Raw genomic sequence first — 18972 nt, forward strand, 5'->3', positions numbered from 1 at the left:
GGCGGTGGGAATTCCAAAAAATGAATGAGTTCAATGTCTATGGTGATACCTTGGTAACAAAACTTCAGTGTTGTGGATATGTGCAAAAGAGGTTGGGTGCTAGATTGAGGAAGCTACGAAAAGAAATGAAAGTTGCTATCTGATGGAAAATCTGTGTCTGGCCGAGGCAGATTGACAGAAACTGAAATAGACCTTCCTTAGAGTTATTATGGACTGGTCATTAGACGAACTGCACCTCTGAATGATGTTACAGAAATGAGAAAAGCTTTATGTTGTGGACTGGCAAGACAGCCAATCCACAGTGACGGGTAGCCGAAAGGCACGCGTTAAGCTCACGCAGGATGGCGTGAGGTCTGGAACAGGTAAAGTAATTATACTAGCAAGAAAAGTACGTAGCTTCTGGAATACTTAACTTTAATCCATAATTGGTGAACATCGGTCTGACGGTACATGCATCACAAGATAAATAGCAATTCATAATGGCGCCTTGCTAGGTCGTAGCAAATGACATAGCTGAAGGCTATGCTAACTATCGTCTCGGCAAATGAGAGCGTAATTTGTCAGTGAACCATCGCTAGCAAAGTCGGCTGTACAACTGGGGCGAGTGCTAGGACGTCTCTCTAGACCTGCCGTGTGGCGGCGCTCGGTCTGCAATCACTGACAGTGGCGACACGTGGGTCCGACGTATACTACCGGACCGCGGCCGATTTAAAGGCTACCACCTAGCAAGTGTGGTGTCTGGCGGTGACACCACACTTTATGGGCCACCTGCTTTCATGATGACTTTGCCCTAGATTCTTGGTGTGGTTACCAAAAAGCAAAAGAAAGTGGTCAGATATACCATCATAAGCATTCTCTTCCTGGGCCTGTTATGTATGAAACAAAACCAATTTTTAGAGACCTGAGTGACCCTGTTTTGCTTAGTAAGTGTCTTCATGGGAGCACTCAGAATACAAATCAAAGTTTCACCCATTGCATATGGGAAAGATTACCCAACAATGTTTTTGTAGGACTAAATACATGAAAGGTTGGTGTACTATATGCTGTGATATGTTTCAGTGACGGACTGAGAGGAAGGTAGGAATTCCTGCGAAATTTAGGCATAAAATGGAAGATAAATTGCTTGCATGGGCAGACAACGGGTACATCAAGCTGAAAGATCCACTTTTCGAGCTACCAAAGAAGCAAGACGTGCTAAAAGGAATGCCAAGTGGAAGCTTGAAGATGGTAAAATGCTGCAGGATGAAGACTATAGGTCAGTAATGTTCTGAGGCACAGTTTAATTGGACTCATATCTTCATTCGCAATTTCCCGCAAGTTGTATTTTTAGAATTCAGGTACAAATATTTCCTAAAGTTTATAAACCATTGCTCTAATTTTTTTCTGTAACTTGCAGTAGTCCATACTTATATAGTAGACCTAAGCTTTACTGCAGAATCAACGAAATTATAGAAAAAATAACATTATTATTGCGAAAAAAATTATAAAAATTAAAATGTAAGATGTGATATTTTTTTATCCTTGTGATATACGTAATAGGTGGAATTAAATAGGTCTGGCAACTCAGCCATCATGTCATGCATATCTGGTAAAAATGTGGTCTCCTTCGAATGTATAACATTGCATTAAATGGCACCTCAATTTGAGAAAGCATTTCGGAAAAAATACATCAGTTTCTTTGTAATTCTTTTTAATAACCCTAAGCAGGTCAAAAGTATTCAAAATACTTCTAATTTGTTTAGAAAGTGTGCTTCATCACCTGATATCAACAAAAAAATCTGTAAAACAGTGCCTGAAAGAAATAGGTGTTGATTTTTACATAATATTAAGACGGAAAAGTACCCTGTATCATAATATTGAGACGGAAAAGTACCCTGTATCCTTAAGCAAACAAGTGACACTATCTTTTTGGTGCAAAAGTTGATATGGAAAGTACGTTGTCGTGGATGCTAGGGTCAAACAAATCAAAGGCACCTAAACTGAAAATGTTCTGACTATCTCTGGATTTGAACACAGTAAAACTCTCTGTCCTGGTGTGAGATTTGCAGCTGGCAGACAAACTACACTGTCCAAGCCCTGGAATTTACTGTCCGTTGTAAGCAGCGAGGTGCTTGCAAGATTTAGAAAGGCGTGGTGAGCCTGTTTGTACGTGGCGCAATTAAGCAAAATTACTGAAGCACCTGTGTCTAACTTCCTTAAAGGTGGTTCCTATTTAAAAAAGCGCAGTTGATATCCGTTTGACCTATGGCAGCGCCATCTAGCGGACCAACCATAGCGCCATCTGGTTTCCTCCTTCAAGCTAGACGAGTTTCGTTCATTGTAGTTTTTTCGTTTGATGCTTATTTCGTGAGATATTTGGCCCGGTCACTATCAATGGACCACCCTGTATAGACAGTTTACCCATTCGCAGAAACCGAGAATATCGATGATTTTTTACTGTTATCGACATTGGTACTGGCAAGGTATCGCTCCTGGGAACTATAAGGGTTTACAGGAAGATTTAATTTTAAGTTTGAAGTCGCATAACAAACGACCAAAGAAATATTTTTTTCGTGTGCTATGAATGTTAATTGTTGACACAATTTCAGGATTGTTTCCTTTACTTCTATTGCGAAACCTTGCTTCTTCAAAATTTCATTGTTGTACGTGAACGGGTAGCGCCCTGTAGATTTTAATAAGCGAGTTCGCGAGCATCTAAATATGTGACATAAATGGCAGTATCTTTTGACTGCGTTGACTTAGAAGCTTAAGGTTTTTCTACCACTAAGAAGCCACAGATTTTGGTATGTAACATAAATTTCAACTTCATTCCTCCATGCGGCTCCTGAGAGAAAGTCGTCTTAACAGCTTTACTGACAGAGAGACAGTCGGACGAAAAATGACAATTTTTCACTAATATAATTACAAATTATCAGTTTCGGATTTTTTCCTTTACTTGGACTGTTAAATCTTACTTCTTGTCTGATTTCTTGAGTCTAGGTCAATGGGAAGTACCATATAGATTTTTCTGTGTGAAATTCCGATTAGCGAAGTAATTGACGTATCTGACAGTGTTGTTTTTGTGGTCTTCAGTCCTGAGACTGGTTTGATGCAGCTCTCCATGCTACTCTATCCTGTGCAAGCTTCTTCATCTCCCAGTACCTACCGCAGCCTACATCCTTCTGAATCTACTTAGTGTATTCATCTCTTGGTCTCCCTCTACGATTTTTACCCTCCACGCTGCCCTCCAATACTAAAGAGGTGATCCCTTGATGCCTCAGAACATGTCCTACCAACCGATCCCTTCTTCTAGTCAAGTTGTGCCACAAGCTTCTCTTCTCCCCAATCCTATTCAATACCTCCTCATTAGTTATGTGATCTACCCAACTAATCTTCAGCATTCTTCTGTAGCACCACATTTCGAAAGCTTCTATTCTCTTCTTGTCCAAACTATTTATCGTCCATGATTCACTTCCATACATGGCTACACTCTATACAAATACTTTCAGAAACGAGTTCCTGACACTTAAATCTATACTCGATGTTAACAAATCTCTCCTCTTCAGAAACGTTTTCCTTGTCATTGCCAGTCTACATTTTATATCCTCTCTACTTCGACCATCGTCAGTTATTTTACTCCCCAAATAGCAAAACTCGTTTCCTACTTTAAGTGTCACATTTCCTAATCTAATTCCCTCAGCATCACCCGACTTAATTCGACTACATTCCATTATCCTCGTTTTGCTTTTGTTAATGTTCATCTTATATCCTCCTTTCAAGACACTATCATTTCCGTTCAACTGCTCTTCCAAGTCCTTTGCTGTCTCTGTCAGAATTACAATGTCATCGGCGAACCTCAAAGTTTTTATTTCTTCTCCATGGATTTTAATACCTACTCCGAATTTTTCTTTTGTTTCCTTTACTGCTTGCTCAATATACAGATTGAATAACATCGGGGAGAGGCTACAACCCTGTCTCACTCCCTTACCAACCACTGCTTCCCTTTCATGTCCCTCGACTCTTATAACTGCCATCTGGTTTCTGTACAATTTGTAAATAGCCTTTTGCTCCCTGTATTTTACCCCTGACACCTTCAGAATTCGAAAGAGAGTATTCCAGTCAACATTGTCAAAAGCTTTCTCTAAGTCTACAAACGCTAGAAACGTACCTTTGTCTTTCCTTAATCTTTCTTCTAAGATAAGTCGTAGGGTCAGTATTGCCTCACGTGTTCCAACATTTCTACGGAATCCAAACTGATCTTTCCCGAGGTCGGCTTCTAGCAGTTTTTCATTCGTCTGTAAAGAATTCGTGTTAGTATTTTGCAGCTGTGACTTATTAAACTGATAGTTCGGTAATTTTCACAACTGTCAACACCTGCTTTCTTTGGGGTTGGAATTATTATATTCTTCTTGGAGTCTGAGGGTATTTCACCTGTCTCATACATCTTGCTCACCAGATGGTAGAGTTTTGTCAGGACTGGCTCTCCCAAGGCTGTCAGTAGTTCTAATGGAATGTTGTCTACTTCCGGTTCGACTCAGGTCTTCTTTGTTTAGAACTGGGTTTCCATCTGAGCTATTGATATTCGTACAAGTGGCTCTCTTTTCTCCAAAGGTCTCTTTAATTTTCTTGTAGGCAGTATCTTTCTTAACCCTAGTGAGATAAGCCTCTACATCCTTACATTTGTCCTCTAGCTATCCCTGCTTAGCCATTTTCACTTCCTGTCGATCTCATTTTTGAGACGTTTGTATTTCTTTTTGCCTGCTTCATTTAGTGCATATATATACTTTCCCCTTTCATCAATTAAATTCAATATTTCTTCTGTTACCAAAGGATTTCTACTAGCCCTTGTCTTTTTACCTACTTGATCCTCTGCTGCCTTCACTACTTCATCCCTCACAGCTACCCATTCTTCTTCTACTGTATTCCTTTCCCCCATTCCTGTCAATTGTTCCCTTATGCTCTCCCTGAAACTCTGTACAACCTCTGGTTTAGTCAGTTTATCCACGTCCCATCTCCTTAAATTCCCACCTTTTTGCAGTTTCTTCAGTTTTAATCTACAGTTCATAACCAATAGATTGTGGTCATAGTCCACATCTGCCCCTGGAAATGTCTTGCAATTTAAAACCTGGTTCCTAAATCTGTGTCTTACCATTATATAATCTACCTGAAACCAATCAGTATCTCCAGGCTTCTTCCATGTATACAACCTTCTTTCATGATTCTTGAACAAAGTTTTAGCTATGATTAACTTATGCTCTGTGCAAAATTCTACCAGAAGGCTTCCTCTTTCATTTCTTATTCCCAGTCCATATTCACCTACTACGTTTCGTTCTCTCCCTTTTTCTACTGCCGAATTCCAGTCAACCATGACTATTAAATTTTCGTCTCCCTTCACTACCTGAATAATTTCTTTTATCTCATCATACGTTTCATCAATTCCTTCGTCATCTGCGGAGCTAGTTGGCATATAAACTTGTACTACTGTAGTAGGCATGGGCTTCGTGTCTATCTTGGCCACAATAATGCGTTCACTATGCTGTTTGTAGTAGCTTACCCGTACTCCTATTTTTTTATTCATTATTAAACCTACTCCTGCATTACCCCTATTTGATTTGTATTTATAACCCTGTATTCGCCTGAGCAAAAGTATTGTTCCTCCTGCCACCGAACGTCACTAATTCCCACTATATCTAACTTTAACCTATCAATTTCCCTTTTTAAATTTTCTAACCTACCTGCCCGATTAAGGGATCTGACATTCCACGCTCCGATCCGTAGAACGCCAGTTTTCTTTCACGACGTCCCCTTGAGTAGTCCCCGCCCGGAGATCCGAGTGGCGGACTATTATACCTCCGGAATATTTTACCCAAGAGGACGCCATCATCATTTAATCATAAAGTAAAGCTGCATGCTCTCGGGAAAAAGTACGGCTGTAGTTTCCCCTTGCTTTCAGCCGTTCGCAGTACGAGCACAGCAAGGCCGTTTTGGTTAGTGTTACAAGGCCAGATCAGTCAATCATCCAGACTGTTGCCCCTGTATCTTCCGATTTCATTGCCTTGGAAGCTTAAGTTTTTTAGACCGCCAAGGGACCAAAGGCCTTAGTGTGTGGACATAAATTTTAAATTGTTACGTATATCCGTTCCTGAGTAAAGATGTCTTAACAGACGGAAAGACCATGAGTTGGAGAATAAGGGTTCCGCTTTTACCGTTTGAGGTACACACCCTTAAATGAAAGAAAAATGGAAAAGAAGACTCAGTGTACGGTAAATGAATAACACAGTGATTTTCAAACGTACAGAAATGAAGCTCTTGGCAGACTCGACTACACGATATAAAGCCGTCTATTATCTGACTTTTTCGTCTTAAGCTTACTGCCGTTTAAGAGTTCAAATGGTTCAAATGGCTCTGAGCACTATGGGACTTAACTTCTGAGGTCATCAGTCCCCTAGAACTTAGAACTACCTAAACCTAACCAACCTAAGGACATCACACACATCCATGCCCGAGGCAGGATTCGAACCTGCGACCGTACCGGTCGCGCCGTTTAAGAATCTTTTACATCGCACGCACTTCGCTTTTACATACAAGCCATCATTAGTGACCGTTCTGTGTGTTGGACATAGTACACACTGAATAGTATAGCCTGATATCTTTTTAATGTACAAACAGCAAACTGTAGAAACGCATTATTTTCAGAACGACCACTACGGAGTACGGATCCCATGGAATAACCGTGTGCGTTAGCGCGCCGCTTCACGCGCTCGGGGAGGTGCGAGTGCTGTCGATCGAATCCGTCCGGCGGAATGAGAGCCGGCGTGCATTCTATCTGTGATACAATATTTTGGCGATTTCTCACGTCTAAGTAGGTGAATAACAGAATGGTAACGACTTTCCGCTTCAGTTACACGATTCCTAAGCACTTCGAAAACATTTTTAAGTTTTCGCATGGGCCACATCCGACCGACCACTAACACTACAAAACCCAGATTAACATGTCAACGCCGAGAACATTCGGGGTAAGGCCAGAAGAAAGAAGAAGATTCTGGAAGATATGGAAACCTTTTCATTGGATTCTAAACGGTTTTCAAACCCAAACTTGTTCCGATGCGGAAATAGATGGAAGTCGGAGGTAGAAATACCAACTAATGTAGGTTAATTCTTACAAAGAAGAAAACAGCCACCAGCCACTATTAATACTGCTATTTATTTAGGTAAATAGCGCCGTTACCGGTTTCGAACTGGCAAGTTCATCATCAGACGGCTGTTCACATGATTTTAAAGATACATTTCACATTATCGTCCGTTTTCGATTTTTATTATTCCACTGTGGCGAAGTATTTTTGGTGTGTTGCCGTCGAAAATTCCGCGCGATTTTGTTGCGAAGTTGCAGGATTGTATTTTTCGCAACTTCGTAACAAAATCGCGCGGAATTTTCGACGGCAACAACACACCAAAAATACTTCGCCACAGTGGAATAATAAAAATCGAAAACGGACGATAATTTAAAATGTATCTTGAAAATCATGTCAACAGGCATCTAATGATGAACTTGCCAGTTCGAAACCGGTAACGGCGCTATTTACCTAAATAAATAGTAGTATTAATAGTGGCTGGTTGCTGGTTTCTTCTTTGTACATTAATTGTACACAGCCACGGTCTCACCATGTCAGTTATTAGATATTCCAATTATTCATACCTAACACCACTCAGTTTCTCGAATGGCAAGGCATTTCATTTGTTGGGTACGTTTGTAATGAAACAATGAGCGTTACCCATTGCTTATTCCGGTGCACCTTTGCATGCAGCCTGTACAGAATACTAGCGTGGTATGTGATTGGTGCTGATGTTCCTCCTATATTTTTCCTTCTCAAAATGTACATCTTATAGGTCACAAAAAATATTGACTACAACCGTCCGTTGACACAAATCCTATTGCAAACTATTGTTATACAGGGACTCCGCTTATAGTTCCGCTTGCTCTTGTATTTCCAGAGGGAAGTGGTGCACCCAGGTCTCAATCTGATCACAAAATCAAAACTCTTTATCTACAGTTACGTCATCAACGAATAACATTAAGGAGCTAAAAACATCACTCGTAGGACCATCAATATAAAAGGCCATTTCGAGACTGATTACCTCGTCACCGCCCGGATTAAACCACTACGGATAGAAACTTGAAATTTTGAGAGGGTGTTGCTCTTATACTGTAGGCTTCGTTCAAAAAGCGATCTTTCGAAATTCCGCCCCTAAGGAGGTGAAATAAGGAATGAAAGGTTTTATTGAAAATACTTATCTATTAAGGCAATTTTGATGCTAGATCTAATAAAATTGCTATTTGGTGTCTCGATCATAAATAAAGAAATACATGTTTCGGAACTTTTGGAAATGTAGCCCCTATGGGGATGAAATAGTGGCTCAAAATCTGTTTGATAATCAAACATTATTAAAGAACGACTAAAGTGTTTTTAAGGCTAACCCTACCAAAGTCGGCATTTGAATTTCCGGATCCAACGAAAACATACGTGTTTCAGTGTTTTTGGAAACTGAACTCCCTAAGAGAGTAAAATAGAGATGAAAAATTTTATGAAATTATTTCGTTATATAACCATTTTCAAAGATAAATCTATGGAAATTAATATTTCACTTCTCGATTTGATGTAGAGAAATATGTCTTAGAGGATGAAAGTTTCTATAGAAATATCATCAAAAGAACGCCAAAGGCATGATTAACAAAACTCTTTGACTCCAGCTGCCAGAATTGCTTTTTGATCAGACGCGCTTTCAGAAAAGACCATGCTTCTACGGCCTTAATTAGCGTGAGAAGTTTAAAAGGTGTTGCAATTTCTGAACAACACAAAAATTCGACTGAAGAAAAAGAAAAAAAAAATCCACCCAGATCATACAGTTTACACGAGCGACGCAGCGGGCATTAAGCTAGTCTGTACAAAGGCATCCAGAAAAATAGACACACTTTGATTTTTTTGCTGTTGTGGTCTTCAGTCCAGACACTGGCTTGATGTAGCTCACCATACTACCCTACCTTGTACACGCCTCTTCATCTCTGAGTAACTACTGCAGCCTACATCCTTCTGAATCTGCTTAGTGTATTCATCTCTTGGTCTTCCTGTACGGCTTTTACCCTCCACGGTTCCCTCCAATACTAAATTGGCGATCCGTTGATGCCTCAGAACGTGTCCTACCACCCGATCCCCTCTTTTGGTCAGTGCCACAAATTTCTCTTCTCCCTGATTCTGTTCAGTACATCCTCATTAGCTGTGTCATCTACCCATCTAATCTTCAGCATTCTTCTGTAGCACCACATTTCGAAAGCTTCTATTCTCTTCCTGTCTAAACTATTTATTGTCCATGAGTCACTTCCGTACATGGCTACACTCCACACAAATACTTTCAGAAAAGACTTCCTCACACTTAAATCTATCTCAATGTTAACAAATTTCTCTTCTTCAAGAAACACTTTCCTTGCCATTGCAAGCCTGCATTTTATATCCTTTCTACTTCGACCGTCCTCAGCTATTTTGCTTCCCAATTAGAAAAACTTATCTACTACTTTAAGTGTTCATTTCCTAATCTAGTTCCATCAGCATCACCTGATTTTATTTAACTACATTCCCTTATTCTCGTTATGCTTTTTTTATGTTCATCTAATATCCTCCTTTCAAGACATTGTCCTTTCCGTTCAACTGCTCTTTCAGGTCCTTTGCAGTCTCCGACAGAATTACAATGTCATCGACAAACGTCAAAGTTATTATTTCTTCTCCATGGATTTTAATTCCTACTTCAATTTTTTTGTTTCCTTTTGCTGCTTGCTCAATATACAGATTGAATAACATCGGGGATAGGCTACAACCCTGTCTCACTCTCTTCTCAACCACAGCTTCCCTTTCATGCCTCTCGACTCTTACAACTGCAGCCTGGGTTCAGTACAAATTGTAAATAGCCTTTCGCTGCCTATATTTGATCCCTGCCACCTTCAGAATTTGAAAGAGAGTATTCCAGTTAACATTGTGAAAAGCTTTACTTAAGTCTACAAATGCTAGAAACGTAGGGTTTGCTTTTCCTTAATCTCTCTTCTAAGATACGTCGTAGGATCAGTATTGCCTCGCGTGTTCCAACGGAATCCAAACTGACCTTCCCGGAGGTCAGCTTCTACCAGTTTTTCCATTCGTCTGTAGACAATTCGTGTTAGTATTTTGCAACCATGACTTATTAAACAGTACGATAATTTTAACAGTAATTCTGTGTGTTCAAAGTGACTCCCATTAGCGGCCAAACAACATCGAGGCCGCTGAATTGTTGACCGAACTACGGCTGTCAGTCTTGCCGGTGTGACAGCTACGCAGGACGTGTTGATGACTTCTCGTAACTCGTTCAGTGTTGCTGACCTCTATCGATGAACTTCATTTTTCAAGGTCCTCCATAGGCATGAGTCAAGAGGTTTAAGGGCTGGAGATCAAAGTCGGTGCTCAACAGCTCCTCTTCGACCCATCCATTGTCCAGGTAGATTTTCATCCAAGTAGGCTCTGACGCCTCTGTGTTATCGAGGCGGAAAGCTATCTTGTTGTAGGTAAAATCTTTCATTTCCAAAAAAGCTCTAAGATGGCAGGTGAAATCGATGTTTGCAGCATATGAAGATACACCTCGCCAGTTACGGTACCTTGAAAGAAGAATGGGGCCAATCAAACAGCGACGGTACCTTGAAGGAAGAATGGGGCCAATCAAACAGCGCGATGGCAGACCACACCACACGTTAGCACCCGGTAGATTAACACTTTTGTCCATGTAAACGTGGGGATTTCAGAGCCCAATGCACGCAAAAAAAATGGCTCTGAGCACTATGGGAGTTAACATCTGAGGTCATCAGTCCCCTAGAACTTAGAACTACTTAAACCTAACTAACCTAAGGACATCACACACATCCATGCCCGAGGCAGGATTCGAACCTGCGACCGTAGCGGTCGCGCGGTTCCAAACTGAAGCGCCTAGAACCGCTCGGCCACAGCGGCCGGCCCAGTGCACGGAGCCGTGGCGGTTTGCATTACCGTTCAGTTCGAACTGCGCCTCGTCAGACCAGATAACCATATCTACAAATCGTTCATCCTCGCGAAGCATGCCTTCAAACCACTCGCAGTACTCCATCATTCGATCCGTGTCGTCCTCGTTCACAGCGTGCAGTGATCTTGGAATGTACACTTTCCAATTTGCAGCCATCAGAATGTGTCGTGCGCTTGATCGGATTACCCCTCTTTCACGTGCACCCTGCTTCGCAGATTTTCGAGGTGACCTAGTAAAGTATTGCAACACAGCAGCGCTGGAAGCCAGACTTTCTGATGTTTTAGGTCGACTGGACCTTTCGTTATAGACATCCTGAACAGTACTGTCAGCTTCGAATTCGTGCCGAATACGATAAATTGTTGTACGTGTTAGTAGCTCAGTTCCGTAGACATTACGCCATTGCCGTTGTACCTCCGTCATATTTTCGTACTTCCAGTACCATTTCATTACGGCCTTGCATTGCTCAACCGACAGTCTTATTTCTACATCTACATCCATACTCCGCAAGCCACCTGACGGTGTGTGGCGGAGGGTACCTTGAGTACCTCTATCGGTTCTCCCTTCTATTCCAGTCTCGTATTGTTCGTGGAAAGAAGGATTGTCGGTATGCCTCTGTGTGGACTCTAATATCTCTGATTTTATCGTCACGGTCTCTTCGCGAGATATACGTAGGAGGGAGCAATATACTGCTTGACTCCTCGGTGAAGGTATGTTCTCGAAACTTCAACAAAAGCCCGTACCGAGCTACTGAGCGTCTCTCCTGCAGAGTCCTCCACTGGAGTTTATCTATCATCTCCGTAACGCTTTCGCGATTACTAACTGATCCTGTAACGAAGCGCGCTGCTCTCCGTTGGATCTTCTCTATCTCTTCTATCAACCCTATCTGGTACGGACCCCACACTGCTGAGCAGTATTCAAGCAGTGGGCGAACTAGCGCACTGTAACCTACTTCCTTTGTTTTCGGATTGCATTTCCTTAGGATTCTTCCAGTGAATCTCAGTCTGGCATCTGCTTTACCGACGATCAACTTTATATGATCATTCCATTTTAAATCACTCCTAATGCGTACTCCCAGATAATTTATGGCATTAACTGCTGCCATTTGTTGACCTGCTATATTGCGGCTAAATGATAAGGGATCTATCTTTCTATGTATTCGCAGCACATTACACTTGTCTACATTGAGATTCAATTGCCATTCCCTGCACCATACGTCAATTCGCTGCAGATCCTCCTGCATTTCAGTACAATTTTCCATTGTTACAAACTCTCGATATACCACAGCATCATCCGCAAATAGTCTCAGTGAACTTCCGATGTCATCCACAAGGTCATTTATGTATATTGTGAATAGCAACGGTCCTACGACACTCCCCTGCGCCACACCTGAAATCACTCTTACTTCGGAAGACTACTCTCCATTGCTGCTGCACTGTCTTCTGCTGAAAAGCGCTTTCTATAAAAAATGAAATGAGCGTATGGCATCTTTGCCCGGGAGGCCCCTGTTCGGGGAAGTTCGGCAGCCAAGAGTCGGTCTTATTTCAGTCGACGCCGCATTGGGCGACTTGTGTGCCGGTGATGAGGACAACACAACACCCAGTCTCCGAGCGGAGAAAATCTCCAACCCGGCCGGGAATCGAACCAGCTTGAGTAGGAGGCGGGCACGTTACCACCTAGCTAAACAGGCGGACAACGCTTTCAATGATCTCTTAAGATAACAATGGACTACGCTACGGTGCAAAATTGCAACGATATTTCATTTTCAGAATGAGATTTTCACTCTGCAGCGGAGTGTGCGCTGATATGAAACTTCCTGGCAGATTAAAACTGTGTGCCCGACCGAGACTCGAACTCGGGACCTTTGCCTTTCGCGGGCAAGTGCTCTACCATCCGAGCTACCGAAGCACGAGTCACGCCCGGTACTCACAGCTTTAATTCTGCCAGTATCTCGTCTCGTGAGTCGTGAATCGTGCTTCGGTAGCTCAGATGGTAGAGCACTTGCCCGCGAAAGGCAAAGGTCCCGAGTTCGAGTGTCGGTCGGGCACACAGTTTTAATCTGCCAGGAAGTTTCATATCAGCGCACACTCCGCTGTAGAGTGAAAATCTCATTCTGGAAACATCCCCCAGGCTGTGGCTAAGCCATGTCTCCGCTATATCCTTTCTTTCAGGAGTGCTAGTTCTGCAAGGTTCGCAGGAGAGCTTCTGTAAAGTTTGGAAGGTAGGAGACGAGATACTGGCAGAAGGAAAGCTGTGAGTACCGGGCGTGAGTCGTGCTTCGGTAGCTCAGCTGGTAGAGCACTTGCCCGCGAAAGACAAAGGTCCCGAGTTCGAGTCTCGGTCGGGCACACAGTTTTAATCTGCCAGGAAGTTTCATATCTCATTTTGTTCCAAAGATATTCACTATCAAAGAGTGTTTTTATTTTTCTGGACCCCTCTGTACACATTCCTGATCAAAAAAGTGCTGCCAGCCGCTGTAACCAAGCGGTTCTAGGCGCTTCAGTCCGGAACCACGCGGCTGCTACGGTTGCAGGTTCGAATCCTGCCTCAGGCATGGATGTGTGTGATGTCCTTAGGTTAGTTAGGTTTAAGTAGTTCTAAGTTCTAGGGGACTGATGACCTCAGCTGTTAAGTCCCATAGTGCTCAGAGCCATTTGAACCATTGTTTGAAAAAAGTGCTATACAACTTACTTTCACACATCAATATCATCGTTTGAAAATGAAAATACGAAGAGCTGTGTTTGATGCAGAAGTGACACTGAATGTGAAAAATTGGCTTTACTCACATGTGTACTTTTCTCTATTCCAGTTTCTTACACAATCCGACACCTTGTAACCTCCCAACAGTAAAAAAAATTATAACCTCCCAACAGTAAAAAAATATAATTGTATCATTTGCGTTCAGTGTAACCTAGCAACAGTTTATTATTCAGTAACCTCGCAATAATAACGTGACTAACCTCTCAATAAAATTGTGGCTCACTTATAACCTTCCAATAATTAACTGACTGTGAATCTAAACTGGTAAATTTGGACGTCAGCAGTGCTGCGTCATGGCCCTGAAAGATCATTCTGAATAAACTGAAAGTTCTTACCTCAATAAGGTCGCCGGATAACGCGTATATATCTGCACCTATAAGAAATTTTTCTGGCACAGCCCAGTGCAATGCTGGCCGATAGATTTGTCATGTATAAAAAGAAACAACTGATTTTTCTTTACAATAATCGGGATGACCATGGATTGGAGAAATTAGTAAATTCTTTAAATTGAGATGAATGATTGTCAAAACTTAATTATTATAAGAAACATTATTATTAAGAGATTTTTTAAAAACATTTACGTGGGACTTGATATAACAATAGCACGTATGCGTGAGGTTGCTTTTACCTTATATTATATCGCTCAGGCACCGCCATCGCTCCCCACGACCGGGCCAGCCAACTCGATACACGAGACTGCAATAGTTCAATTCTTTCCCCCATAAATGACTTAATTTTGTTTCGATGTTCAACGCAGTTATTGTGCAGCATTAGATGTAGTAAACCATTGCACGAAATTTTGAAGAGTTTGCAGAGGTAAAAGTCCATAGTGCATACTTTCCGTATAGTCGATTTTAGTTGCCACTAGAAATTTCAAAAAACTACATTCAAACAAATAAAATTCATGAAGTAAGACACTTCGATATTGTTTTTAAAATAAAGAAAATATTAAGCAGCGATTGAGGTTTGAACTCAGAACCTTCGCTTAGCAGTCCTGCACTTTTTTTTTTTTAATCTCGTTTTGTTCGATTTTGTTCGTTGCATCTGCTCGGGGCGGACGTCATAGGACATCCGTTTAAGTTTGTTGTTGATCGATTAACTCAGTTTTTTTATTACAGAGGGAGCTAACCCTCTGACCGAACACGCTGAGCTACCGTGCCGGCAACACTTTAACCATTACACTAACACAGCTAATCATTCAATAGTTCTCCCGGAGGACTTTAAAATGTCACGCAAAATACCGTCAAACACTATTGGTATGATTATGAATTACTCACGTTTCGTCGAAGTACAATAGGAAATAAACAATTACCGCTCTTCTTTATTGCGAAAAAGCGGTTAGTGAGAATGATACAAACACCTTTCCTTGCTATCGCCTGAATTAGGAGGCTTATTGCTTGTTTGGTTTAATTAATTAATAGAATATGAAGCAATTGCTGTAAAGAATGCTTTTTCCAAACTTCCTGTAAAAGAAAGTCTGCTATCAAGACAGTGCTTTTGTTCAATTACTTTATTTATGACTGAACGTTTCTAAAACTGAAGACACTAGTCCGTGCTCTGCACTGCAGTCAAGCTCTGGCAACGTCATTCTCTGTTCATTGGCTGACTGTATTTTGTGACGTCAGATGCGCAGAACGAACCTAAACTCGGCCGCCATCATAAATGACGCGCACTTTAGCAACTACTTACTACTACTGCCACACAGTTCCTACTGCAGCCAACACTGCACTTTGGTCTGAGATTCTCTTATAGCTTACATATCGCAGGCAGTGCGTGAGCAATACATCAAAATTACGTCTGCTCGAGTGCGCTAGCAATAAAATTCGTTAGTCATGGACCTCTTACAACCTTCACTCTGAAGACTGAATAGCTGTGCGACGCTGTCAGGTTACTAGAAAATGTGCTTCTTTCAAGCAGATAGAAATACAACAGTTAGTCGTGACACTGAAATATGTGTTGTTTCCATCTGCATCTACATCAATACTCGGCAAGCCGCCTTCCGGTGCGTGGCAGGGGATACTTTGTGGATCGCTGTCACTTTCCCCTCTTCCCCTTCCAATCCTAGTGGAATGGAAACTCTCTAATTTTGTCTCTTTTTCGCGAGATATACACCGAAAAGCCAAAACCACTGCCCATCCCGACGTTGGATGCCGCCTGGTGGCGTTGGGGCCACGTGACGCGGTAATAGTAATGTCGAAGTGGAACAGACACGGATGTGGGACCACTCTAACGAAGATATGGGCTGCAAATGGGGAAATCCATTGGCACAAGCAACGTTGACAAAGGGCAAATTATTATTACACGTAACCTGTGGACGAGCACCACGAGGCTGGTTGGTGTGGCCGAGCGGTTGTAGGCGCTTCAGTCTGGAACCGCGCGACCGCTACGGTCGCAGGTTCGAATCCTGCCTCGGGCATGGATGTGTGTGATGTCCTTAGGTTAGTTAGGTTTAAGGGGCTCCGGAACGCCCTATACTTGCAATGTTAAAATAACGCTTATAAATTACATCTTTCCTCACAGAGTATTTGAGGTAGGAAGTTGAACTTTTTACAGATTATTTATTGGAATATGGGCTACAACTTAACACAGGGATTTTACAAAATTTTTGTTCAGTTATTAAAGATGATTTTTTTTCAATTGTAATGAAAATTCACAACATTTTTTTGCAATTTTTTATTTATATATTAAAAAAATACAGTTTTTAGGAAAAAGGCTGTGTTAAATTATGCAGAAGGTACTGTGTAACATTTACTGAAAGTTTGAAACGAATATGTTTCGAAGATCCTTAGAAAACATGTAATTAGTATGAGAAAATAAAAGTTTTGGGAATCGAGCGACAAAAATTGGATTAACTTTTTAGTGCATTCCAGGTCCATAGGATGGATTATCTTCATCGTCTGCAAACTCCTCCTCCAGCTTCCTCTTGTTCCTCCTCCTGTTTACTCTTGCTTGTATTTCTAGACTCTTTACAGCCCTGTCTGCAGCCCGAAGGCGTTCCTTGTCTAAATCAAGCATCGCTCGTACCATGTTAGAACCTATCTTCATTCCCATATTTCTAAATACCTTTGGCTTTCCAACATTTCTCCTTTTCTTAAAAGCCTTCAGAGGATTTCTAATAACTTTACTTTTACTCATTATTATACTTCAACAAAACAGAGACTCAAGAAACAGAATTAATTACGAATATTTTCGAGATAACGACAGAGTAAATAAACATGAAACAATCGACAATCACACCAGCGATATATATTGAACCATCACAGGTTAGCCACAACACATACTTTATCTCACATCACTAAAATGTACCTGATGAACACGGACGTTAATAATAACACCATTTGGCAGCAGTTTAACAGCGCCACAGTGGGTCACGCCCATGTAGAACTCATTTCAAAAAAAATTTAAAAATAGTTGTAGTCTTCGGAATTGAATAAATTATACATCTATTAAAAGGTAATAGTCTGCAGATTCAGAAAACGCAAAAAAGTAAAAATTGAATTTTTCATGATTTTGAGCCTTTCCGGAGCCCCTTAAGTAGTTCTAAGTTCTAGGGGACTGATGACCTCAGCTGTTAGGTCCCATAGTGCTCAGAGCCATTTTTTTTTAGCACCTCGAAAACGGCGAAGCTGGAGGAATGGTCAACTGCTACTGTCGAGTCGCGAGCATCTAGGAAAAGAGGTAACTCAGTCAAACTACCACTTGGCGCTAAATGGTTCAACGTCTACGACTCTTCACGGAAAGTGGGGTTAGGGGACTTGTCTGCTCTGTAAAGTAGGATAGATGGCAATCTGTGGCATCTCTACCGAAACAGCACAATCCTGGTGCACGCACCAGTGTTTCGGAGCACACTGTTCATCGTACATTGTTGAACATGGAGCTCCGCAGCAGACCAGCCTTATGTGTTCACATGCTGACCCATTGACTTCGACAATCACGATCGCAGTGGACACGGGACCATCGGCATTCGACCGTAGATCAATGGAAAAGCATCTCCATAAAATCCGTCATCGAGGTGAATGGCGGCTCGACACGTGCAGCGCGCCATGGACGCAGGCTGCTGGGAGCAGTATTAGCCTACGGGAGACATTCTCCTGCGCTTGCATGGGACATGTGATACTAACTGAAGGCACCCTGACGGCTGCGAACCATCTGCATCCCTTCATGCTTGATGTCTTCCCTGATGGCGGTATCATCTGTCAGCAGTATAACTGTCAGTGTCTCGGAGCCAGAACCGTGCTACAGCGGCTTGAGGAGCATTTTAGTGAACTTACGTTGATACACAATGTGATCAAAAGTATCCAGACACCCAGGTCATACATATTTCATATTAAGTGCATCGTGCTGCCACCTACTGCCAGGTTCTCCATATCAGCGACCTCGGTAGTCATTAGACATCGTGAGAGAGTAGAATGGGGCGCTCCGTGGAACTCACGGTCTTTGAATGTGGTCAGGTGATTGGACGTCACTTGAGTCATACGTCTATACGCGAGATTTCCACACTACTAAACATCCGTAGGTTCACTGTTTCCGATGTAATAGTGAACAAGAAACGTGAAGGGACATGTACAGCACAAAAGTGTACAGGTCGACCTCGTCTGTTGACTGATAGAGACCGCCGACAGTTTGAAGATGGTTGTAAGGTTTAATTGACAGACAATTATCCAGACCGTTACACAGGAATTACAAACTGCATCAGGTTCCACTGCAAGTACTATGACAGTTAGGCAGGAGGTGAGAAAACTTGGATTACATGGTCGAGCGGCTGCTCATAAGCAACGTATCACGCCGGTAAATGTCAAACGACGCCTCGCTTGGTGTAAGGAGCGTAAACATTGGACGATTTACCAGTGGGAAAACGTTGTTTGGAGTGGCGAATCACGGTACACAATGTGGTGATCCGATGGCAGGGTGTGGGTATGGCGAATGGCCCGGTGAACGACGTCTGCCATCGTGCGTAGTGCCAACAGTAAAATTCGGGTTTATTGTGTGGTCGTGTTTATCGTGGAGGGGGCTTGCACCCTTTCACTATCACAGCACAGGCACACATTGATGTTTTAAGCACCTTCTTGCTTCCCACTGTTGAAGAGCAATTCGGAGATGGCGATTGCTTGTTTCGTTCTTGCCAAACATTAATTTGGCCAGCAAGGTCGCCGGATCTCTCTT

The 18972-nt window shown here is 42.1% G+C and overlaps 1 protein-coding gene across 1 annotated transcript in view; it reads left to right on the forward strand.

Annotated features, from left to right (window-relative positions):
* Positions 1-1107: 1107 nt before the first annotated feature.
* LOC126210000 (uncharacterized) overlaps positions 1108-18972 on the forward strand; it is a 41654-nt gene continuing 23789 nt past the window's right edge. The window contains exon 1 of the mRNA XM_049939108.1: positions 1108-1255. Within this exon, the coding sequence (XP_049795065.1) occupies positions 1108-1255 (148 nt within the window). The remainder of the gene's footprint in view (positions 1256-18972) is intronic.

Source organism: Schistocerca nitens, chromosome 10 (genome assembly GCF_023898315.1).
Source record: "Schistocerca nitens isolate TAMUIC-IGC-003100 chromosome 10, iqSchNite1.1, whole genome shotgun sequence".
NCBI lineage: Eukaryota > Metazoa > Arthropoda > Insecta > Orthoptera > Acrididae > Schistocerca > Schistocerca nitens.